Below are 27,071 nucleotides of genomic sequence, written 5' to 3'. Positions count from 1 at the left end.
CTCCGGAAAGGTTTACCAGGCTAGGGGTCCTTCACATGACAATGTTTGAGAACCATTAGTTTGAACAACATTAGGAAACAAGCTCAAATAAGCAACTACACATTAGAAACAAGACCCCAAAAACGCAGCCACCAATATTTACAAGCAACTTTACAGGAAAAATAAGGCCAAAGTCGCTTATAATAAGCGGACATGGCAACGCTGGAGAGGATCTTCCAGAAGCCCTTCGCCGAACGACGGTGTCGCGTGCCGGAAATAGCTGACCTACAAGCTCACGGCACGTTGCGTCCTCTACGCCGTGTGAGCTTGTAGATCGGCTACTTTCCGCGCGCGACACCCTGGAAGTTAAAACAGTTCATTTCAAAATAAAAGTTCAAGTCAAACATCTCTACCGCGAATCGTGTTGTACGTTTTGGCAGCAGTTTATTGCAAATCATTTTAATTGGTAGTACCAAGTTATATAATTACGTATTTAATGTGTCAATCAAAAACTTAGATAAATATCCCTTAACTGCGAATTTAAATCAAAACTTTTATTTTGAAGTTGAGTGCGTGTGCACGCTCCCGGGGCGCGTCGCTGTATGATGGTGATTGTGTTTGTGTTCAGTGTTATGTTTGATTAGGCCGCCCGCACACAATATTGAACGTTAGGTAAGTGAGTAAAATATATGAACATGATCTTTAAATGCTGATTCAGTTGTCAATAGAACGTGTCATTCATGGGTGCTTTGTTGTCTGTAGGCACCGCTATATCACCATCAGTCACGCTCGTGCTAGCGTGTAGCTAATAAGCTAGCTACAGCTGAAGGTCTCAAAAAACAATGGTGGGAACTGGGAACCAGTGTTGCCATGTGTGCTTATTATAAGCAACGTACGGGCTTGTTTCTCTGTAAAGTTGTTTGTAAATATTGGTAAAGTTGCGGGCTGCGTTTTTTGGGCTTGTTTTTAAAGTGTAGTTTCTTGGGCTTGCTCCACATCTTTTTATTGTTTAAACCAATTCTCAAACATTTGCATGATTGTCAAGGACGCCCAAATTAATGTATTTCTCTGCAGACCCACATCTGGGGGAAAAAATTATAATGGGGGGGGGGGGGTCTAAATTAACATGCTAACGTCATTAGCTTTATCTTTGACACCTGATGTTTGATATTCACCAATTATCTTATGTTCTTCACCTCTAGCTCAGAGATCATTCTCAATTTTGGAGCACAAGCACACAAGAGACATGGACTCTGGTAAGAGGAACTTTTTATTGTTATTTTATGTTCATGTCTAGCACGGCTTGTCAATCTCAAAATGCATGTACACTTATGCAGTGTTGGTCTCATTCTCTTCATTTCCATAGCCTAAATATCTAAACATTTGTCTGGATCGATTTTAATCCACATTTTACCACCAGTGTATTGTACAGGTATCAATTAATCTCGAATTAATTCTCGAGCATGCATCATGATGATAATGCACAGAATTTAAGAATTTTCACTTGGAGTAAGTTGACATTAAATGGGTACAGAAACCAAAACGCTTTCCTTTCATCCCACACACATAACTCAAACTGTGTTTGAGTTATATTCTTTTCACTTTAACACCACCCACCTTTGTTGCCAGTCAGGGTTGGTGAACTGGTGAAAGAATCATCAAAAGCTTGAATAATGAGATTCTGGGAATGTCACAAAACTATTTTTTTCAGGGTTAGGGTGTTTAAGCTGTCACACTAAGATTTTCTCCACATTCCTCCCACAGGAACTCCGGTCATATGTGAGGTATGTGGGACCTACTTTGAGACACGGCGAGGGCTCTCCAGCCATGCACGCCTACATCTGCGGCAGCTTGGTGTGAGTATGTCAGAAAGCAGTGGAGCACCCATAGAGCTGCTCTACAAGATCATCGAAGAGAAAGATGTCTCTCTGTCCAACCTCGAATCGGCCTCCCCTGCACCTGTACAGATCCTGCCCCAAAAAGCAGCCAAAAAGGAGTCCACAATGCTTCCTGTGACTAAGGGTTCTTCCTCCAAAGCATGGAGTAAAGTCATGACAGTCTCACAAAAGACAGCCTCTCGGGTATCTCCACCTGGCTTTAAAGAGTATGCTGCCTCATTGTTCTCTCCACAAAGGGGAGCTGACATCAAAATAAGTGACCGCAGCAACTCGACCTCCGTTGGACCCGCCGAGCCTGTGACCAAACCACTCTGGGCACCACAGGAGACTGATGCCCCTCTTACCCTAGGTATACCTGAACATACATTTGGAAAGTTATGTTGAATGAAGCAATAAACGATAAGGCTGCAACTAACAATTATTTTCGCAGTCAATTACTCTGTCAACCATTATTTTGTTTAATCTGCAATCATCAAAGTTGAGGTGAATCCAAACAGACCTCTTGAATTTGTTAACCCAGCACTTACCTTTTAAAATCCATCTTTAAAATGGAAACAAGACAAAGCATTAACATTTTGGTGAAATAGTAAGCACATATTATTAGAAATTCTTGGATGATGCATCACTAAACTTATTATTGGAATACTAAAATGTTATATGATTAAGTTTCTGTCTATTGACTAATTATTAACATATAATTACAAGTGCACAAATTCTAGATTAATAACATAAATAAATGACACTGTTTTTCTTTATTGGACATTTCTCACCCCACCCTGCTTTCCCCCTCTATTGTATTTGTGTAGCCTCTAATTCCAAGGATGAAGCGCATGTGTGCCAGCTGTGTGGCGCCTGGTATGAGACACGCAAAGGTCTGTCCAGCCATGCCCGGGCTCATCTACGCCAGATAGGAGTAACCGAGAGTGGAGACGGTAAGAGCCCCATCGAGCTCCTTTACGAGATAATCAAGGCAGAGGATCTCAAGCCCGGCACTAGCACTCAGCAGGAGCCTTTCAACCTCCATCATTCCCCTGTCAAGTCTACCACCAAACGCCCCTCTGCTCTGTCCACCACACCCACGTTCAAAGGATCTCCATCTTCTGAGTTTCTCCTGGCACCTCCCAGCAAACGAGCCAGAACTTCAGAGGAGTATACCTGTATTCTGTGCGGAGAGGAGTTTGAGAACCGTAAAGGGCTGGGAAGCCACTCACGGTCTCATCTGCGGCAGATAGGGGTGTCTCACCTGCTGGAGAAAGGTTCTGCTATTGAAACTGTGCAGGAGCTGGTCAGCAGTGGTGTCCTAGCAGGCATACGGCCCCTTGAAACAAACAATACCGCCAGCTCCATCTCAGCTCCCTCCCCATTCTCCCCTTCTCTATCTCTGTCTCCAACATTCTCCCCAACCACAGCAAGATCCACTCAGTCCCCTCCTTCATCTGCCAGCCGGGCCCCCAAGGCTAAGAAAGGCTTTCGGCTAGCAGTGGACCCACTCAGTAGGAAGCCCAAGCATGAGGCTATGGAGATGTTTTTTCCTATTTCACCAGAGCGATACAGTAACAGCAGCTCTCCTGCACAGAAGCTGTCCAGTCCAGCTGTTATTGCAGAGCGCTCCCATACAGGTAAACCAGGTAGCCAGAACTCAAATGTGATGTAGTGGTAGTAAAGTACTGTATGTTATCTATCTGTCATTGTTTGATACTATGACACATTATATAATCCTTGAAGACAACCGCTTGTTTGACCTATTTAAGTTCTTGTTGTTGTGATTGAGTAGCTCTGATTGACTTCAAACAGGCAAATAACATCAGATACCTTTTTAGATATATTTATTATTTATTTTTAAATGTATTTGCCTCCTTGCATTCTCCTATCCTTCTTCTTCTTTTGAACCCCCCCAACCCATTATTCTTTAAATAATCCACAGCCATCCCAGTAGTCCAGTGTGAGGTCTGCAGCCAGCTCTTTGACAGCCGTAAGGCCCTATCATGCCACGTTCGTGCCCATCTGCGCCAGCTTGGCATCTCCTGGTCAGTCAATGAATCACCCATTGACCTCCTTAGAGATGTCATGGTGGAGGTAAAAAAGGAGTCTGCGTCCAGTGGACGTTCTGCCTCGGGTTTGCCCATGTGGTTTCCTCAAGGTCCCAAACGTTCCCTGGACCGACATATGCTCCAGGATCCTCCAAACAAACACTACAACTCACCCCTGGATTTCTCCCTGAAAGAGAAGTTGACACCCGGCAAGAGTGGCTCCACGCAGGCTGGTAAGGCATCTACACCACTTTAAAGCACCACTGTGTAGCACCATGAATTTTATCCAGTTATTGTGTCCATTTCTAGTGTGGGGAAGTAGCGTCACATAGATGTTTTTCTACATCAATCCTTTTCACTTGATTTAAGCTTGAAGCACCTATGTACAGGAACAGCTAGAATATGCATGAATCATCAAGATTTTATTGAAGCCCTAGCCAACTGAAAATAACAAAATACATTTGGAAAACCGATGTCGCTGTCTATTTACTTACTGCCATAGAGATCCATTTACAGTGAACTATTTACAGTGAACATGATACCTATGTCAAAAAACTTATATGAAAGAAATCTTAATCTGAATATCTCCCTCCATAGTGTCTGTCGCCTCATGTGAGCTGTGTGGATTTGATTTTGACAACCGAAAGGCCCTGGCCAGCCATGCACGAGCCCACCTCAGGCAGCTGGGTGCGACTGAATGGAAGGCAGATGGAACGAAGGGCTCACCCATTGAACTCCTCAGTGCATTCATCCAAAAGGAGCCGGCGAAAGTGGCTGAGATCACCCGACGCTACCAAACAGGAGACCTCTTTATCAAGAAGGTTGTCATCTTCCTCAGTAGCATCAAATAAGATTAGTACATAAACCAAGTCAGAAGTTATTCCATTCCTACCTGGGAATGATGCCCTAAAACAATTTAATCCTGTGTCGTTGACATTTTACCTGACATTAGTATTTATGTAACCAACGTGAACTCTAATCTACATCCATTTCTCTTCTAGACCCAGAAATCTGCCCTTTCTCCTGCTCCTTCAACAGACTCAGACTATGTGTCTTGGAATCCTTTGGGGCGGCAGTCTGTGCAGAGGGTGTATTTGTTCAATGGAGATTCATCCAAAGCAACCCAGGAACGACCTCACGCAGCTAGAAGCCACATGCAGGCAAGGGCTGCCTGTACTGACCTCAGCGTTCGCTCCTCAACGGGTGAGACATCAGTTCGCCAAGCCCCATCCCACAATAGCGATTGTTAGGGATGGGCAATATTATCGATATCACGATATATCGCGATATTTTATTTCGCGATACTGTATCGATATCGGATACAGGCTTTATGAAAAACATTCAAAGAACCTATCTGCAGCTACTCAATATGTAGTGTATATATAAACAATATGTAGTTGTGATATATGTATATATCGCAATATATCGCAATATATCCCAATATCGTGATACGACCCAAGTATCGTGATGCGTATCGCGATATAATCGTATCGTGACCCAAGTATCGTGATACGTATCGTATCGTGAGATTGTTGCCAATACCCATCCCTAGCGATTGTCCAATGCTAGCGTAGCAACCGTTGCTAAGCACCATTGACTAGGACACGATCCCATTCATACGATATAAGTGAATGTCAATAATCTACACGATAATCAGCAACATTGACAAAAAGAATAGCAATACCATAATAACGCAATGGTGAAACGCTGCTGCTGTGCGATTTGCAACAGGGATTGCAGGTGCACAGAGATTGGAGGGTGTGACTGTGTCAAACGCACACAATTAAAAGATTACACGGCTCACCCGCCCAGGTGATGACAATAATACTAATGATTATAATGACATGAATCGTAATAAAGGTACAAATCATAAGCAAACGTTAACCGTGTTGACATCATGGTTGCTTTGTCATGTTGCATAGTGAAGCACACATTAGATGTATAGAAACAAGTGTAGTTTAAAATAGATAAAGGTCTTTTACATGTGCATTGTTTTTTGTGCAAATGTTTTGGTATGGAGTTTTTTTGTTTCTTTTTTTGCTTAATTTCCAAGCACCAAATCCCAACACTTTCTGATTGTGTTTCAGGTTTTTGGCCCCAAAAAAGCTCAATGACTACAGAGGAAGAAAACTCGCAGCAACCATCACGGTCTGGGAACATCCCTGCTCTGCTGCCTCGGCCCCCACGTACACCTCTGGTTAAGCTGGTGGGCAAAGTTTACTCCCTCAAATGCAGGTCAGTCCATGGACACGCATATTAAACCTCCTATTATGTTGGTGTAATGAAAACATAGTGACCCTCATTTATCAATTGAAAGTAGGGCAGATCTGTAGAGATCATCTTATGACAGGGTTCACGTGTGATTCATCAAACGGGTTGTATTTGTTACAGCATAAGAATGGTCTGGCATTGAAATGTGGCAGTTGAGAACAATCTTCATTTTAATATGCCCAAAAATATATCAGTTTGAAGCCTCGCCCTAGACTTGACATGTAAAACTGGAATATGGCCAAGAAGAGAAACTTCTCCCATGTAGAGATCGATATTCTAACGTCTCTAATATAAGTCCAATCGAATCAACTAAAAAGTGGCATTAAAGAAGTCCGATAAATGCGTTTTGGGGGAAAAAGGTCACTGATATGGTCAACAGCGGCGGAGATACAGTAAATAACTCACTTCTATCCATCAACAACACTTGAAAAGAGATAAACGATAACCTGAAACGTGCATCACATATTTATTTTATTTTATTAAACATTTTGCATTGTTTCCTGTATTTAGATGCGATTAATGAGATCCTGTCTCCTTTGTATAGCCATCTGTGCTGTGCTGTGCTGGCCAATGGCACCCTGTTATGCCGCACAATATTGTGCAGAACAGGCCAGAACAATGTTGCATACTTTTTCGTCCCCCCCACTGAACCAAGACATAGCCTGATCCTGATCCCCTTAAGCCTGATGCAGCAGCTCTACAGTGGCCCATGTGTGTATTTGGCCACGGTGACACATAGTCCACGTATGTGCCTAGATGCCTGTCATATTCTCCAACTGCTGACTCAAACATTTGCGTATACAAGTTGAAACTTGGCGTGAGATTTGATCGTAGGCTATGCTCACATCAAATTGATGATAGATTGATAAATGCCAAGCATTGCATGGAAATAACCATACGGCCAGTTTTCTGTCATATGTTTGTTTCATAAATGATGGCCATTGTAACTCAAACTGACTGCACAGTGAAATACTCATTGTTAATTTAAGTGGATGCAAATGGAGGAATGAATACTGTGGATTTGACAGTGTGTGCATTGTGGTTAACGTCCTTCCATTCTTCCTGTCAAGGTAAACAAAAACACACCGAAGAATGTTGTGTGTGACTGTGACAACATTCTTCCTATTTGATCAGTTTTCCATAAATCTGTGGGGTAGTCAGATTACAAAATCTTCATTATTGTTGAGGGGATTGCTTGAAGTTGTGTTTCATGCAGGAGTTCAGCCGATGTTTCAATCAATCAAATTGAGCTGCGGACATTCTGAAACATATCCTTTAAAGGTTTCATGACATTCAGTTTTACCACCCATTAAAAGTCTTTGTCATGGTCCTTCAAACGTGTATAAAAAGTTAACAAACAAGAAATGACAGTCATAATATACCCGCTTGCGGCAGGCTATTTTTGCCCCAATCTGCAGCACAAAATGTAAAAGTTGTCATTAAAATGAAATCTCAGCCATTCGAATGCAACAAAAATAACTCCACAGAGGTTCATTGGTTGGCTACCAATATAAAGTGTGTGTGTGTGTGTGTGTGTGTGTGTGTGTGTACACAATATCAATGATAGTGAAAATAATTGATCTACAATCTAGATCTGCTATTTTCACCAGCTGATATAGTTACTTCATAATGTAGCCTACCCTTACCCAAGTCAAAACTACAGTGTTTCACTTAGAAATGTATGAACAACAAAAATGAAGACACACACACACACACACCCAGGAGGACTGGTTGATAGTGTTGTATGCATTGTTCCTGGACAAAAGACCGGTGGTGACCAGTTAGTATTCATTTATGTATGAAAGAAATAAACTATTTTCACAATAAACGAAGTGAGTCCATAGAATACAGGTAGCGTAAGGGCAGTCATGTTAAAAACATCAACAGTGGTGGAAAAAGTACTGTAATGTTTTACTTAAGTAAAAGTATCAATACTGCAATGTAACCCTAACCCTTTATAAAAGTGAAGCTCACAACTTGTCTTTTGATTTCACTGTTTGAAACAGCTAGGCTTGAGTTGTAATGCATAACTGCAAGTTTGCCCTTTTCACTACTGGCTTACATGAAAGAAAAACCCAAATGGGTCCATTTGGTTTCATTAATGTCTTTTGTAAATGAAGTATTCAATAAAACGTCATAATAAAAAATAGCAGATCTACAAGCTTACAAGGCGGCGATGCGTTGTGAGCTTGTAGATCTGCTTTTTCTGATAAAATGCAGCTGATTTTAGCGTCATACCTTTATGAAAAATGTTGCTACAGTAACCTTGGTTGTAGTGTGTATGCATTCATTTGTAAACAGGGCAGTCATGTTAAAAACAGCAACAGTGGTGGGAAAAGTACTAGTGTTGCCATGTATACTAATTACAAGCGACCTTGTTTTCTGTGAAGTTGCTTGTAAATGTAGGTAGTTGCTTGTTATTTGTTATTATTTTGTTGTGAGCTTGTAGATCGGCTATTGCCAAGTCGTCTATTATCAAATAGCCGATGCATATAGGTTTAAAGTGCTCATGTAGCCTAATAGTCACTTAAGTCTTTGGGCTTGTTTTCATTGACCTGGTTGCTTATTTTTCTCTCAAAATCTGGCAACCGTGTCATTGTTTAGACCAACGAAGAAGAAAATGGCGGAAGTGATCCTCTTTTCCAAGGCCCGTGTGTGAAAGACGGTATTATGTTGAGAAAATATAAAGTCATTACAGCACCATAACATGGTTAATAAATTTTATTTTGGGATGTACAATACATGAAAATTACGAGAGTAATAACGCGAATTGCGTCGATAACTAATGGGGAGCGGACATTAGCGCGCTTGGCTAAAAACAGTTAGTTAGTAACATCATACAAGCTAACTATTAGCCAAATTCGGCTAGCGCTCGGAGGACTGCATAGTCCCATAGCTTGGGAGGACGAGGCCGCCCGTTCAGAGTATGGGAAAGTATCCCATTGGCTTAAACGACAGCCAATGACGCAAATCTGTCGAACAAATCTGTCGAATGCAAATGAATCTGTCGAATGCAAATTTGTCGAATGATGAGTCGTAGGTCTGCCTCTTCATAGACCCGCAGCTTTCGCTAAGCGGGTAAAAATTCCACTCCAGTGATCCATGACAGGATTTTTTCTCTCACATTTCTAAAGCCTTTTCAACTGCATTGAAAAAAGAAATCTTTGCCTGTGGGTGTCGCTGTTGAGGGATTTTGCCTGTCAATCATCGCCTCCGCCCCCCCCCCCCCCCCCCAAAAGGAAAGAATAGGGGAGGGGAGGGGCGAGGCGGAGAGTGGGCGGGATTAATGGCCTGTGACTTCACTGCCCAAGGCCAGATTACTTTTCAGCCTAATTATTCAGAAAACCCCCGACCACAGAAAATCCACTTAATGTTCAAAGTTCCGATTTTTTTGGTGTAATTGAGGTCATAAAACCCCCCAAAAAACATAAAAAATATTTAAAAAAAATAATGTCATAGAACCTTTAATGTTTGTAGTGACAATGGAGATAGATCATAGTGTGCTGTCATGTTTCTGTATAAAAGTATAGAGTTATAGTATTATATACTGTAACTGTATGGGAAAGTCCCTTCAGGAGGTAGAGTGTCCGCTTTAATCGGAAGGTTCCCAGTTTAATCCCTAGCTCCCCCTGGGTTAGTGTCGAAGTGTCCTTGAGCAAGACACTTACGCCCTACTTGCTTCCGATGAGCAGGTTGGTACCATGGTGTCTTTGTCGTTGTGTGAATGGGTGCATGTGCAGTAATGCACATTGTAAAGCGCTTTGGGTAAAGGTGCTATATAAATGCACCTTTTTAGTAAATGGCGTAAACCGATTTCTCTGTCGTCTTTGGTGGTTGAGCAATGGTGCGATAATGCTGAAGGTCACATCACTGCCACCAAAATGACCTTTTACGACTACTTACAGTTTATGATCCCAGCCCTCTCTATGATAGACAGTTTCTTGGCCACCTTCGAGTTTAGCCATTGGGGAAAGGTATGAATAACTTGGCTGTCCTACGTGGTTGGACTAATGATGGAAATGCGATTGGAACTATTATCAGTCGTACTGAGATTCAGAGCTGTTCTGTGGTGCAGTGGAAAAGAGGCTTAAAACACAGTAATAACCCTGGCATCTCTGTTTTGGGCAAAAATAAGAATCCATTTTAAACATGGTTGAAGTATATAGGGCTTAAGTTCTTAACTCATTCTGAAGAACCATGCTGAAGGCTTTAACTGGTTTAGCTACCAAGGCATCTATAGCAAAGCAGTTATCATGTCTTTTTATCCATTGGGTTTACACTGCTCTCTTGTGTCTGTTCCTCAGGTTTTGTGAGGAGGTGTTTCAGGGCCCTCTGTCCGTTCAGGGGGATTGGATCAGACACCTGCAGAAACACATCCTGTCGCTGGGTTACAGAGGAAAAGCCTCACCCCTTCCTACACCAGCAGCTGCTCCCGCTCTTGTTGGTCCAGTAGCTGTCTAGTTTACTTCCATTTTCTCTAAGTCAGGGAACCCCAGCCTCATCACCACACATACATGTACGGTCATGTGTCTTTACATCAGCACCTTTTCTGTGTGGAGGGTGCTCACAGTACCTGTACATAAGTTCCTTGTTTTCTGGAGGTCAGATCACAGTGAACTGGGGGATTTAATTCAGTGCCTTGCCAGCAAAAATGCCAGTTTTAACCACTTTCAACCTCAAAATAAATAAAAATAAAACCTGATCTACGGTGCGTGCGACGCATTGAGCTTGTACTGTAGATTGGATATTTACACTACTCGTTGTATGATGAAATATGTAGGGCTTAAATGGTTAATCCATCTAACTTACACCAGGTCACATGTGTCTTGCTGGGTTTTTTTATTTTTTCAAATGTATTTGAAAAAAGATTGCAGTCTTGTGTGTAACCTAAATTGCTGAAGTATGGGTTAAATAACAGGATGTCAGTAGACAATAATGTGACACTGGATCCATCTTAAATAATGTATACATATTTTGAAACTGTAAAGAGTTCAGAATAAGGACTGTGAAAACGTAGGTAAAATGAACAATTTATTTCCAGGCAATTTATTTCTGTACCTTCGCTTTTCCTTTCTGTGTAGAGCTCAACTGACATAATGAAATAGATTTCCCCTATGACCACTAGATGGGCTACTTGAGCTATTTAACAAAATTGTGAAGAAACTTAGATTGGCAAGAAAAATAGGGGTTAGGGTACCATGATGTAGTGAAAACATTCAGCCCACATCCATACACAGCTAAATCCAGAGTGTAAATATAACTGCAAGTTAAATTAACAGTCTGAATTTTACTTTTTTTAATGTTTAAGTACATTATGTTTTTGATGATCAAATAGCTCAGGTCTGTTCTTGTATCTTCCTCAAGGTTTGGAATTTGTACATTCCATGTGCTTTTATTTAAAAAGAAAATAGAATAGATAAATGGCTTTGTACGTTCCACATGAAATGCATCATTGAATTGATTTATACATTTGGAAAAGCTAATTAGGGAATGGCCCTATCGTCTACATGAAATAATCTCCCAACTGTTTGACTTTTGTGCAGATTGCTTGGTAACTTATGAACGTATATGTCATGTATGGCCATTTCACTTTGTTAGTTTGTGTGTTTTTTTTTGTCATTTCTTTTTTTAAATAATAAAAAAAAATACTATTTGACTTCTTTATGTCAGGATGAGTATTTATTTTAACGTTTTTAATTAACAATGTTACCAGAGAGTTACATCCTATATTAAAAATGGGTAATGCAGTCGGTCGGTCAGTGGGCCTCCACGGCCACTATGACTCAGACATAACCATATATATATATATATATATATATATATATATATATATATATATAATTCACTATCGGTCCACCCACCCTGTAGGCAATTTTAATATAGGATGGGAAAAATCCCTTTGAAACGGTGTGCAAGTTATTTAAGCTGTCAGCATGTTCTGCTTGGTCAGTGTGTTACTGCTAACAAGGAAAATGATCACCTATGGCCATATCTAAGAGAAACTATTATCTGCAAATATATTGAGGCAAGGAGGGATTCTTAAATGCAATTCATGCATTTATCTTCATTTGAGCACTTATCTGTAAGACGATAAACGTCGTAAAGCTCAAAGAGACAGAAGTCTTGCTGTTTTTATTTTTATTAGCAGTATTATCTTTTACTTTTGATACTTAGATACATTTAATCTCAGATAATTAACAATACTTTTAAGACTTTTACTCAAGTGGGATTCTAATGGGTTACTTTGACTAGTTTCATTTTCTTGTAAGATATCTCTGCTTTTAGTGTGTGGCTTAGAGTGTGGCTTTCAGTTACTTTTACCACCACGGTTTGTGTGTTACAAGGTCAGAGACACGTTTAAAACCATCAGCGGTTTCCTCGCAAAGCTCTGGGAGCGTTTCTGGACAGAAATGGAAAACCCGAATGTTCACTTTACTTATCTCGCTTGAAACCTTATCGTTGTTGTGTCTTAAGCTGAGTCAAAGATATTAAAGTCAGACGCTCATGTGTAATTCCTTCTGTCCGTGGAATGTCCGAACAATACTCTGCTGAATGACAGCTCAGAGAGCTTGCCCATGACCAGACCGTATCCAATGGATACACTCACTTTGTCCATCAGATCTCTGTTCCGTTCGCAGATTGCTTCTGTTCAGGTGGTGCCAGTAATCCCGGAATACTTTCATTGCTTGGCTCATTCCTGAATTTGAAACATCTCTATCCATTCCTCTGAAAACTCAGTTGGTTTAACAATCTTTCCATGCTAGATTCTGACTTAAGCAGGAATCCCTTGGAGGATTGCAATTACCTCTTTCCATGCTAGATTCTGACTTAAGCAGGAATCCCTTGGAGGATTCCAATTACCTATCTTATATTCATATCCATAATATACAGTGTCTATATAACAGATACCTGTTAGATATTGCTATAGCACTCTAGGCATCCATAGGGTGACTTCTGACTTGCCAGCGAGCCCCCCTTGAATTGATAGGGTGGTCATTACTCTTACTGCCAGTATGAAGAATGTGTGGTCACTTGACGGGTCTATATGAGCTGCACTCGTAAAAGCCGATTCATAAATTAGGTTAGATTTAATAACTCCCCTGATCCCAGAGAAAAGAGATTGGAGAGTGTGGGGTCGGTGCTCACTACGGAGTGATTTAATTCACAGCCACAGCACGTGGATCTTGCCTCGTTCCACACACCAAATAGATGGGGACTTTCTGATACTAGCCTTGTGAAAGCTAAGACAACTAAAACTGTAAGAAATTGTACAAATTATAATATTTGATAGATAATGCAGGTGAGATTGGATTGATGTATACAGTACATTGCATGGTGCGTTTACCACATCATTCCTCCCACTCTTTTCATTCATGTGGAGAAACAGCACAAACACATTCTTTTCAAAATAGATAAACACAGGACAGCTCTTGAATGGAGAAATTGATGGAAAAAGAGTCCAGTGCCTGTATATCTCCATACAGCATGACAATCTGTCTATTAAAAACGTTGTACAATCATGACATCATTCTGTCTAAAGTCTCTGTTCTGATTCTAATTTATACATCACCTCCAACCCAAAGGGTATAATCTACACTGACTTCATATAACTAGAATAATTCACCACAATAGGCCATATGTGATCCTGGACTGAGACACAGTAATGACCACCAATCGGTCTTGATAACAGTTTAATTATGGTACTTTGACCGTGGTTGGTTGATATGTGTTGTGGACTGTTCTGTATATGTTTGGGGAGAGGACCAGTGAGTGTATTGTTTGCCTTTTGTCATGTTGTCTCCATACAGTTCTATCTGTTTTTAGCAACTGGAGTGACATCCTCAAGGCTGACTGTCTTCCTGAATGCCAAGATAAAGTCATTGGAGGAGCAAGGCACCAAACAAAAGAGGGATGAGTTCAGAGCCAGTGATATCTCACGGACGTTATAACAACAAGGGCTGCTTTCCAAGTAATCCCTCTCATGGAAGTAAGAGCCCAAACTAGGACCACGTCTTTCTTCTCCTTCCAAATCTGTGGGATTTGGAATATCCGTCATGATCATTTTGGGGTTTTATACTGACAAGGCTTCATCTTGGATAATTTCCCTGCAAAGAAACTGCACTGACTGACTTCCCCATTATGCATGAATTGAGAGTGTACTGGAGACACCAAGACAGGAATGGAGACCTGTAATGTTCCAGTGACGATTAGATCACTACACCAACATCCAACGCAAATATCTCATCCTGACTTCCACTGCAGGGTGCAACACAACCTGCTATGGTGTTGATCAAAGATGTTATGCACGTTGAGCAGGGGAGGTCGCTGAGGTGGCTTTAGAAACTGCCCAGACTCTGTCCACCCACCAGCAGCAGCTTACTAGTCTGATGGCCTAGTAATTGATTGCAATATCTGGAAACATACTGTATTAACGCAGTCAGCAGGGCTATTTTCAGCAAATGCTTAAAAAAAAAAAAGCCTTCGTCTCTTGATGATATCCAGGCAACAACTGCGTCCTTTAAAAATATATGTGTTTTTTCCAGACTGCCTCAACACACTGTCGATCCCTTAGTTTTTGAAAATAACATGTAATGTCTTCTCTGTTTTTCTCCCTTGTTCCTAAAGACAAGGTGAGATGTGTGTTGATATTGTACAAAGTCGAGAGTCTGGATGATAGTGATGGAAGAGAAAGGTCAAATTAAGCTTTTGGACAACTTTGGAAGGATTCTTGCTTTCCTCAGTTTCTCAAACTGAATTCTCCAACATGTCTCCAGTTAGATTTATAACATGCTTTGGGCCTGGGTTTGGCAGAGAATGGAGTTTTCTCACAAGCTTGTGGCTTTGCAATCAGTCATCTTTCTGGGCAGATTCTCTCAGACTGCGTAACGCTGGCATCTTTTCATCTGTACTTTTCCTTACTTGATGTGTGGATGTTGATATTTTTGTCCCTAAATAGTGGGTGTTGGATACTGAGTATGCGAGGGGCTGGGGTTATAAAGTAACATCTTTCTTTCTTTCTTTCTTTCTTTCTTTCCTTCCATCTTAATTTCATTCTTTCATTCTTTCTTAATTTCTTTCTTTCTATGCTCAGAATTCTGCATGGCACCACCTCCAAAGCTCTCAATAAATTCCAATATGTTCAAAACTCAGCTGCCCGCCTGCTCACGAGTACCCGGTCCAGACACCATATCACACCAGTCCTCCACGACCTCCACTGGCTGCCTGTCAAACAAATAATCCATTTTAAAATGCTGCTCACCACCTACAAGGCACTCCACAACCTGGCTCCCCTTACAGTACCTCTCTGACCTCCTCCAGCTGCATGTCCCGTCCCGTTCCCTCCAGGTCCAGTGATGCCGGCCTCCTTGAAGTCCCCATGACCAGGCTCCGAACCTGTGGCGACACAGCTTTCTCTGTGGCTGTCCCCCTCCCTCTAGAATGCACTACCCAAACACATCCTGCCTTCCTTCAAAACCGCCCTGCAGGAACCCACCTGTTTAGAATAGCTTTTCCCAGTTGACATTGATCTCAACTCTTGTTTTTACTGTTTTATTGCTTTTAATATTTATTTTATTTCGTTTTTTCCTAACAAAGCTTTTCCTAATAAAGTTTTTACCCCTGGTCCCACACACACATGTAAAGCAACTTTGAGTACTTCGAAAAGCGCTATATTCATTTCACGTATTTTTATTATTATTATTATGCTTGACACAACCACTCAGACTTGTTTGATCAGAACTAGGTAAATGTGTATTTGTGTAATATTATTTATTTATTTATTGCCAGAAAGAAAGTCATCTGTTCAGTTTGTAACATACTATATCAACAATGTTCAAAAAAGGAATTCCTTCCTGCGTGTAAGCTTCAGAGTTCAGACAGTTCAAAGTGCTGAATCACGATTCAGCACTTTGCTGTCCAGTCATTTCAAAGGCATGAGGTCTTGACTTGGTCACCAGAATGCCCTTGCCTGCTCAAGTTTCCTGTTCTGTTCCGAGGTCTCGTTTTGCAGCCTTTAGTGACACTGGACACCGCAAGGTGAGAGCCAAGCGCTGCCCAGAGAGATGTGCTGGTGATGCAAATTAGTAGTTCAGAGGCTGGTCAGGTGACCAGGAAGGCTTATCAGATATCTTACTTGAAAGAATGTGAGCACAACACAGTCACAAGTAATGGTCTGGGTGCAGGTAGGCTCTTATTCAGATAGGCACAGGCAACACCGATCTGAATAAAAAAAACAACTTTAAAAGGATCCCTGGTTAATAAGCCTTATATGCCTTAATACATTATAATTGCCCTCTATAACTAAAATTAAAAAATTAAAACACCTTAAATATTTTATTTATTTTAGAAATAGTTAATCTCTTCAAGGGGGACAATGCCCGTCGCAAGTTGATGATGTCATTTGTCCATGTGTGGTCCAGCCCTATGGAATGTATGGAATGCATGTGCAAAAAAACATTTAAAATATTGATTTGATGCTCATATTAACCATAGGAAGTATTGTGTAGTTTTTTTGTTTGTTTGCACATGCATTCCATAAATTCCATATGGCTGAACCACACATGGACAAATTACATCATCAACTTGCCACTATATATTGACTATGGTATTGTCCCGCTTGAGTAAAAGATAAACTATTTCTAAAATAATTCGAATATTTAAGGTGGTTTTAATTTATTCATTTTGTTATAGAGGGCAAGTATAATGTATTAAGGCATATAAGGCTTATTAACCAGGGATCCTTTAAAGGACACTTCCATGAGTTCCTGACATTCTTATGTTACTCTATTGTCTTCACACTGTTACTAAGTTGGCTAATATTTTCAGCATCATGAAATGATTTGTTTGTAATTTTCGGCCAAAGTGTCCTGTGGAATGTAATAGTTTATCCTTACTGTCCCGTTTATCAGACACCTTTCTTTTCAAGTCTTTTTTTCATAAATGTATAACAGTGATTGTTCCAGTAATTTTGACTATGGCTATTTATGGCCCACGACAGACAGGCCAACAAAATAGAGCTACTTAAGGAATTCAGAACTGTCTGCTCGGAGAAGAAAAAATATCTGATCTTGTTTTGATGATCTCTCACGCTCTGTGATAGTTATTGGCCCCAGCCCTGTGTGTCTGAGTTTATCTGGTTGAATGTTAGCTAATTACACATCTGCTGTATGCACGCAAGTGTGTGTTTGTGTGTGTGTGTGTGTGTGTGTGTGTGTGTGTGTGTGTGTGTGTGTGTGTGTGTGTGTGTGTGTGTGTGTGTGTGAGTGTGAGTGTGTGTGTGTGTGTGTGTGCGCACGCGAAATGAGTGCTCACTGACATCTGAGCGTGGGTGTCTGCCAATGGGAGTGTATCCAGCTATAATATGTACTATATCTCTGTGTGACTGTGTCTACTTGTGCGTAATGTATAGTTGGGTGACATGGTCAGACAGCAGGTCAGACAGACTGAACTCAACCCTGGCAATCTGTTTTGTTGCAACTAGATGGAGTGTGAAAAGACACGCAACCTGCAACCGTCAAGCTGTGGGGGGGGGTGGTGGATAGAACAGAGCAGTGTGGAATAACAGCATGTAAGCTCTTACCAAACAAAGTTGCAGTGAAAGTGAAAGGAGAATTGTGCAACCTCAAACAGAACTGTAAGTGTCACCATGAAGCTGAATTACAGTTAATTAAATTACAATTCCCGTATGTTGCACTCTGTGTACTGTGCAGCTATTACTGGGAGTTCTTCAGGGTAACTGTACTGCGAAAGGGTGGGGTTTCCTGCCCCCGAGTGTGACGTAAGAACAAAATGGCCACCGTGTAAGTACGGTCAACAATTGTGTCCACATACCCAGATGGTTTGCTATTTAGGACAACCTAGCAGACATGTTCTAAAGGACTTGCCAGTACATGAGGTATGCCAGTACTTGACTGGAAGTCAGACATCAAAGACAGGTCTCCGGGGACCTGTGACTCTCTGCTTAAGGTATTAAAGGGGGACTCCAGTGAAGGGAGAGACTCACAGGCCAGACTAACATGCATTCCTCACTGTCATAAGACCCCAGGGACTCAAATGTCACTTGTTATGCACACAAGCACAATCTGTGCTTTTTATCATTGAAGAGATTAATAATGCTTCTATGGTTAATTCTATTTTATGCTCTACCAACTATTTTATATAAGTTGGTCTTGATAACATGGGCTAACGTCATAAATTATATCAATCATAATGTAGGAAACAAAGCTGGAAATGAATAACACTGCAAGCAATGAGGTACAATATTAAGTTGACTAAAAATAGTTATAGATAGTTATATTAGTCACTTCCTTCCTAACTGAGTGATATAAATAAACAATACAAGATCCCCCCGCGCTTTTACAGAAAACACCTTGCAACATTTGAGAAAATCCCCCATCATTCAGCAGCTACATACCCTATCAACAATGCTCAGCATAGCCTACCTCACATGTAACCATGTCAAAAAACTGCCAAGCAGACACCTCGTCTGTCACACTAACAATAAAACCACACGTGGCACATTTCCTTTATTTCCTGTAATTATAATAGACCTGCTTTGCCAATAGAGAACAAACCAGGTCAGACGTGTGTTCCACAGCAAAACTCCTGAGTGTTATTACCCTGAGTATTGGATCCATTTTTACACTCTCACTTATTTTAGTATCATCCCTACCATCTGAAGAAAAACTATTATGTCCTTTTTCCATCTCAACTCTCCTGCCAGGAAAACTATGTGAAATTGAGGAATTGTTGGAACTTAAGGCACATAATGTGCATCATGTCATGTTATGATGAATGGATCAGAGGGGAAATACAATGTTTAACCAAGCCCAAGCATAGGCCTGTCCTGTCCAGAGTGAAAATGGTGCAGTCGCTGTAGCTGGACTATGGGAAGTTCGGTTTGTGTTGGAAATCTGCTATATGAAAATTATTTCTTGAGTCTAACCACTTTAACATGAAAATGTAATTATTAATGTAGTCTATTCACCCCAAAACATTTCCTCCATGCCTTGTTTGGTATGCTCTTTTATTTCAAATGTATTTAATAACTACAGTCATGGTCCGCAGCCACACAAGAGGAAGGTAGTGCATGCATATCCGTGGCCCAGGTGCAAGACAAGCAGCACACAAAAGGAAGTAGAGTCTGCACACTGGTAATGCTGAAAGGCTCTGCTGTATTATTGCGTCGTCAACGTTTCGATCAATCAGATCTTCATCAGGACATGTCACTGCAGCCACACAAGAACATCAGACCTGCCAGGAGAGGATAAAGCCACAGTAATTTAGTATAAATACAGAGTATACAGAGTATTTATACAGAGCACAAATTAATCCAGGACTTATTTTCCTGAATAAAAGGAAAACAGATTGGTTATTCTAACCAATCTGTTTGGTAGAGTATATTAATATAAGAAGTACATGCATCTGCAGTGGTTTGAGGTGGTCTCCCTCCCTACCCTACCATTGAGAAATGTTGATAAAGTTATTTGAGGCAGGCGACGCACCGGATTGGCTCTTCATTGTAATTCGGATATTGTTGCAATAACCTCTCTCCACCGGGAGAGGGGAAAAAAGCCTACTTACTGATGACTCACTTTGACTTTTCTTAGCATTAATTAGGAAAATTAGATCTCCATCTACTGAAACCTACACCAACTGCTCTGGAAACCAATCATGTCAAGGCCCTAATATGAAGGGCCATCCTAAAGACTTTGGATTGGTTCTGCAATGCATTTTTTTACTCTCTAATTGTTATCACCCTAAAACGACTTGTGAGTCTGTTAAATGGATGAGATTGATTGGCGAGGTGGCCTATAGGGTCTAATGTTTTGAATGCACCTGGAATATTTCCAGAACCTGCTCTTTGTGGAGAAATCAAAGAGGATTAAGTAGTCTTAATGAACTTAATGAATTGAATACACAGGACTACAATGGAAACAAGCCCCTAGGGCTTTAAGTGTTATCCTTTTAACAATCTTTGTAAACCGTACCTCTGCACAATCTGCAAACTGTTAAAGTATTCAATCAATCAATCAAGTCTACACCCTACATGCACAGTAGCCAACTCTCATCATTACGTGCCCTGCTGATACAGATAAGAATGCACTCTGTTAATCACTTGGCATTGCTGTGATGGGGAACTCTCTTCACTGGTCATTTCATTCAAGATCTTTTCAGTTATTGTCTCCGCCAGGCCGAAAGGCATGGCGAGAGAGTATGTTTTCGCCCCTGTCCGTCCGTCCGTCCGTGTGTCCGTGTGTGTGTCCGTTCGTCCGTGTGTCCTGTCTGTGTGTTACCACCAAATCTCCGGCACCGTTGGCCCGGTCGCTCCGAAACTGTGCACACACACTCCCTGGATGCCAATTCAGAACCTCTGCCTCAAATTTTTCACATGGGTCCGTTATAGCGCCACCTGGAGGCCAATTTGTTCAAAACCCATTTTTTTACATTACTCCTACAGATTTTATCCAAACGTCATGCAAATCGGTACACAGTATCTCTATAGTCATGTGATCAACACGGATCTGTCCCATTCCCCATATTCCATCCTCATTGGCTAAGGTTGCCTTCCAAAATTTGCAGGATTGGTCCGTTTTGAACAAAATGCCTCAAATCATGAACGCAGCTTGTGATTTCCGTGAAATTTCACAAACACATTCCCACTAGGCCGAGGAAGAAATGCCACCTGCCATTTTTCACATCAGCCTCATGGTGGCGCTATAAAAGGCTGATTTGTGTTTTTAACTGCACCGATCTGCGTGAAACTTTTCACGCACACTCCCTAGAGGCCAAGGAAAAACATCCGCCCTGCATTTTTCACATTTGCCTTTTATAGCGCCACCAAGAGGCCGACTTATGTAAAACACAAGTTGAAGAACTAATGCCACCCTTTAACATTGCCCTATTATAGCGCCACCAGGAGGCCGATTTTTTCAAAACTTTTCTTTGTTGTATTACTCCTACAAATGTTGTCCAATCATCATGCAAATCGGTACCCATTATCTCTATAGTCAAGTGATCAAGATGGTTCTGTCCGATTTCTCATATTCCATCCTGATTGGCAAATTCCGAACATTGTTGGCCCACAATAACCTACCTGACCTGGCGGAGACCTGTGCTCCGAGGAGCACTTTTTCTAGTTTATTTTGGTTTTATGAATTATTTAACCACTTAAACCCTCTATTCTTAGTAAAACGGACCTGAGTTACAACTGTACTTGGACCACTTTTTTCCGTCTACACCAAAAAATAGCCGATCTACAAGCTCACAATGTGTCGCGTCGATGCTGGGGTTCAAGTGGTTACCAAAAAAAAACGTTTTTGTTTTTCTGCAATCACACTGATTTGTACTGCATGGTCCAATAATAGTTCATCTGTAGTTAGCAAAGAGAGTAGAGTTCAGCAAACAAAATCAATAAAAAAAATAAGGAAAACTGTAAATACTGTTCTTTTCTCATGTGTGTATGGCCCTGAGAAAAACAGGTGCATTCCTGGATATCATAGGCCTTACTGTAGTTGTGAAGGACAGTTTACCTGCATGGGGTAATACTGGGATTCTACAAATGACCAAAACAGAAATTCTTAGATTAGTTGCTATGATATAAATAGCCCCCAGTGCGGCTATTATGTTTCAGCAGCTGAAGGAAACACAGGATGGAGTGGGATCATGAAGATGATATCCTGACATAAGTTTGTCCTCTCAGGCTGTCTCACAGAAGAACAATTCAAAACCAAAATCTGTCTTTGTCCAAGCACATGGATGCTGCTATTTTTATGCTTTGCTCTGTTGACGCTGCCAGTAGTTTTTTATACATGTTTCTCTACGTTTTAAATTAATCAGCTGAGATATCAGATGAACATGGGAAATATGCGCTACAACCAAGCTAAAAAACATCTCAAAATCTTCATCCCAGTTGTTGTTTTTTTACTTACTACTTTACTCCCTTCCCAACACCATATAACCTTACATGAGCCATTTTTAACTGGGACAGATTCGATGACACCGACAGAGCAGCTTATCCATGTCTCAATGGAAAGCAGATGACCTGCTGGCGGTTTGTAACTGGCTGGCTGGCAGTGACATGACACAGACAGATAACTAGGACCATTATAGGGGAGAGCCGGGGCCAAATATACGCGGCTCCAACCCAGTGCAAGTGGGTGTACCACTCCTCTGTCAGGTGTAAGCCATAGAAGATGGATGTTTCATCCACAATTCCAAGAACTGGCTCAACCTGAATGAGTGTTTTTTTCTACCAGGCTAGATTTATCCTCTTCCCACAATTAAGACCCATTTCTTGCTGGGTCTGTGAATACGTTTGAATTTTATATGACTGACCGATTAAGAGGTCTCTTATTTCTGTAGCAAATCATTCTGGGACAAATGAGATCCTATGAATATGACTAAATAATGTTAGCAGCCAGTTGGAACGAGAGGAAAACTAATAAAATGTGAGCAGGATATCATAGATGGCAAGCCACATGCGTACACAAGGACATATTCATGTCGGACACACTAAAAGAGGATTGTGAAATATAGATACCATCTGGGTACTGGTTGTGTATTCCTCTTTATACATGTTAGCATTGAAAAGTTATTAATTTTTAGCACTTCAAAGTTTGCTGTCTGCTGCACAGGCAACCGAATATGTGAAGGTTTGCTTGGATAGACTAACATGTCAACCACAGGCTCACAAAAGTACAAACGAGTGATGTTTAGAGTTGGTTCACTGGTGGTACAAAAATATTGTATTTGGATTTAAATCTGCAAGCAGCAGATGACTATCCATCTATTTACTTTCGTAGATAGGTCTACTGTGACATATCCCAGATCACATTGCATGCAACTGATGTAGCCTCAAATTTACATCTATTTTCTTCCTCCATGCATATACTGTACAACTCAATTCAACTCTACTCAACTACAATCTGAGTCAACTTCATGCAAACATGTTCCAGGAAAGATGTCTTTTAGAGTAAGGGGGGTGGGGGATGACACATTAGCTTTCCCTTTATCACTCAGCAATGTTGTGCTCTACTCTCGCCACAGGATAATTCCCGAAAATGTCAAGTCAAGTGTAGATATAATACAGAAACGTGTAGTCTGACAAGAAGTCCCATATCCAAGATGAATAATGAGCATGCAATGCGGAACGTGCATATGAGGCCAAAACATATGTGAGTATGTGCCAAAACATGTGTGAGTGTGTATACTGTAGATGTGTATTTGGAACATGTGTATTTTTTTTTAAATATCCCCATTAAAATATAACTCAAACTTCACTTAAGCCGCAATTTATCAGATTGAGAACAACATTACAATGGTCAATTGAATGTAGATTTCATCTTTAATAATAGGGAAGAAAATATGTTGCACTTATGCACATGCATGCACATTCTATTTTCTATCATGAGTTTTCTATTAGACGTTAGACAGCAGTCATCACAAGCTAAAGCCTTAACCGTGGAAGTATACGTTAGGAGTCTGAACATAAATTGTGTGACTCTTCATTGTGTCACATAAACACATGACGCCTCCATGGTTCGGCGATGCTCAGTAGCAGAGTGTAGCTCCAAATATGGATCCAAAAAGATGTTATATTGGTAAGTGACCAAATTCTCCCAATGCTCTAAGTGATTATTTTTACAGTTGTTTATGTTGACACCCAGGATAACAAACACAGCGTGCAGGCTAATCCAAATGGCTCCCAGCTCTTGATCCAGGAGAGGGAACAGAGGCCTAAATTTGGCTCCTGAACAGCGGTTGACTCATGTTGTTTGAGAATGTCTTGCTCATTCTTTGATCTTTCATCACTGGAAGATCATTCTTACACAACACAAGTTAGTTTATCCTCAGGAGACTTCCTGATATATGGCTATATTTTGTATTTACATAGATTTTAACAATATAGAATGACATATTCTCACCAGTTGGAATCTCTCATTTCTTTTTTTCATAGACCTCATTAGCACAGTGCATGCTACCAAACAAATCATGCACAGTGTATTTGTAATCTGTCAGGGAATGGGGAAACGAACGTAATTCACAGTGCTGGGAGGCTCCATGGGAGAGCTCACAGTGCTGCCATGTTATCAATATCCTGTTATCATCAGCTACTAGATAAATAATAGCCAATGCCACTGGGGGCTGGGGGTGGACAGTAATGGCCCGTTAATGATAGATTTGGTTTACTTACTGATGTCAGAGTTATTGGCAGAATTATTCCCAGCCTGCTTTAATGATTATGGGAGAGAAACAGATCAATCTGAGACAAGGCAGGAGTCCAGTTGAACTATGGAAGAAACAAGAGTAGCAGGTGGCAAAGTTTACAAGTTCAAGTTGACTGCTTCGTTGCCACCATAAACGCCTCTGAGTATGTATTTACTGTACGCCGAAGGGTCCATTTTTACTCTATCAGGGTTAAATTAACACTCCTGATTTTGAGTACAGGACTTTGTGGGCTGCTTGTCTGTCGATCTGTCATTCTAGCATCTGTCTTATTTATAGTATTACTTTTATCTGTTTGCCAGCCTATCTCTTAGTATGTACCCCCCCCCCCCTCCCTTCCATTCTCATCTCTGTTTGTATCTCTCTCCTATTACCTTCTATCCATCAGTCATATCTATGATGTTCTTTATTTAGAATGTGTTGGCGGTCATCCAATAGATGTCTCTGTCTCCTTGATGACAGTGGGATATCAATGCAGTTCATACATCTGCGTCCTTACCACCTGCCATGTCTGGAGGTTAAGACAGCATGGTAGGACCATGGGCTTTGTATTGCATGCTGAGGCCTATATCTCGTTCACTATATACGTATCTCAAACACAGGTGGCACAGGTTTAAATCTTACCATTAGGTATTCAAGACACTGGTCAATTTGAGACAAGTGTGTCTCAAAGTGAGAAGTAAAACTGAGAAGTAAAAACATGCATCCTACTAGGAGTACTTAAAAGAAAAACACATCCACCCTGGAACATCGCAGCAGGAGAGCAAGATCAGACAGTCTCTCCAAGTTATGTCAGATGATTTTGATGAAAAGCACGCAGCAAACAAGCTGCACATTTTCATAATGTCCAGCACTATTGCCCTGGTCTCTTTCTCTCTCTCTCTCTCTCTCTCTCTCTCTCTCTCTCTCTCTTTCTCTTTCTCTTTCTCTTTCTCTTTCTCTCTGTATCCTTAGGGACAGATATTTCATCTGTTTGAAGCGGTTAAAGTCCCTGAAGGGTGATGGATTACGGTAGGTCTATCGTTGTGACTGAGAAAGAGTCTTCCATGGAAATGAAATCATGCTTGTTGTGAGGGACAAAGGACAATGTGCCAGTAACACCCGACAACAAGGAAGCATAACAGACCTTAGCTTTGAAACACCCACTCCCTGAGTCTGAACTTACTGACATGACATGGGAAGATTTAATAAAAATAAATCCTTGCAAGAAAATAACAAGTGTACAAACAAGGAGCAGGAGTAACACATTATTTTCAAAAAGGCACAGCTACTAGGTTCCTCTGATGCCTATCTACTCTACCCTCCCCTGTCATGTCGGTTTATGTGGTTAAATGAAAACCCACCTGTTTATTTTAGTTTAGTTTAGATTCAAATGTGTAGTTTTATATTTTTTATATTTTATTTGTATTTTATAATGTATTATTTTTTATCTGTATACTTCATTGCTGTTGTTGCCTTTGTTGTTTGTAACTGTCTGTATTAGTTTCGATGAATCATGGTGATGTACTGGTTGGTAGGATATTTGATGATTTTAATGGTAGAAAGGGGCAGGTATAAATCAGATTTATCTTCTAACTGCTCCTTTTCATTTATGGAATATGTTAAAAAAAATCAGGTATTATGGTTATACTAGGAGGAAGATTTTTTTCAAAAAAGTGTACAGAAATTGCTAAAATTATGTTTTTATGTGGACACGCCTCCAGTTCATTAAGTATACCTGGTTCTCACCTTAGCACCTCCTCCACCACCTTAGCACCACCCACCTGTCCTAGTCCCTCCTCCTCCTCATGCCCACACCTGTTGTGTTATGATAATGAGGGGGAGGGTATGTTTTACTCACTAAAGCGCTGTTATTCTATTGGCACGTTTGACCCTCAAGGTTTCAGCCTCCAGGTAGAAACTCAAAATAGTCAGAGCAGATATAAAACACCATAAAAACACCACCAGGGGGCTTAATGAAGTTCTTTCAACCTCATAGACACATGAAAAACAGAAAAAGTGCAAAACCATGGCACCACCTCTTTAAATAAAATATATTATTATACTTTATTACTTTATTACCTGCTACACATCCCAACCTCATTCTAACTATTTCTCAGCTAATCCCAAACATAGTCCACCTGAAAATGATGGACTTCCTTACATCGTACTTTCCTGTACAACTTAAGTAGATATTCTCATCACATGGAGGGTGATCGTATTCTGCTGCCATGCCTTCATAGATGTGTGAGTGAGCATGTTTTTCTGAGTTTACACTCCATATTTCAATCGGCTGGACATGTCATAAAGGTGAAAGCCAGAAGATGGAGATCAAATGAGCAAAGGTTTAAGAAGAATAACCCTAGATAGGTCAGTCTGGCAGCATCCTACTGTAATGTTGTGCAGCTGCATATTACAAAAAATAAAAAGTTTACCAAATCTCTTTGAGTGGGTTTGTGTAATACTGTGATACGGACTGTTTCTTCATTCGTATACAATTGAAAATAAAGGCCTTTATTAACAACAAAAAAGTTCACCAAATCTCACTTCAAGCCAGTTCAATAGACTTGGTCTGTCAGGTGGATTTTCCAACGCCAACCAGACAATTTCCATATGGAAATATGCATATTAATTCTGTTTTTTATTATTAAAAAATTATGACAGGTGAGCAGGTCAATGTAATGCTTTA

The 27,071-nt window shown here is 40.7% G+C and overlaps 1 protein-coding gene across 1 annotated transcript; it reads left to right on the top strand.

The window, feature by feature from the left end:
• The first annotated feature begins 565 nt into the window (after window positions 1-565).
• wiza (WIZ zinc finger a) lies at window positions 566-11,817 on the top strand. Its single transcript, XM_080452954.1, has 9 exons — window positions 566-651; window positions 1,182-1,235; window positions 1,744-2,226; window positions 2,684-3,496; window positions 3,802-4,140; window positions 4,505-4,728; window positions 4,909-5,110; window positions 5,995-6,142; window positions 10,483-11,817. The coding sequence occupies exons 2-9, from the start codon at window positions 1,226-1,228 to the stop codon at window positions 10,637-10,639; spliced, it is 2,376 nt and encodes a 791-aa protein (XP_080309080.1). The 5' UTR covers window positions 566-651; window positions 1,182-1,225; the 3' UTR covers window positions 10,640-11,817.
• Window positions 11,818-27,071: the final 15,254 nt, after the last annotated feature.

The sequence above is a fragment of the Gymnoscopelus braueri genome (assembly GCF_963280865.1).
Source record: "Gymnoscopelus braueri genome assembly, chromosome: 2".
In the NCBI taxonomy this organism is placed as follows: domain Eukaryota; kingdom Metazoa; phylum Chordata; class Actinopteri; order Myctophiformes; family Myctophidae; genus Gymnoscopelus; species Gymnoscopelus braueri.
This window is presented reverse-complemented; position numbering and strand designations above follow the sequence as displayed.

Coding starts and splice junctions, on each gene's coding strand:
- wiza (XM_080452954.1), top strand. Junction 3,497..3,801: donor TGCAGAGCGCTCCCATACAG/GTAAACCAGGTA, acceptor AATAATCCACAG/CCATCCCAGTAGTCCAGTGT. Junction 6,143..10,482: donor GTTTACTCCCTCAAATGCAG/GTCAGTCCATGG, acceptor TCTGTTCCTCAG/GTTTTGTGAGGAGGTGTTTC.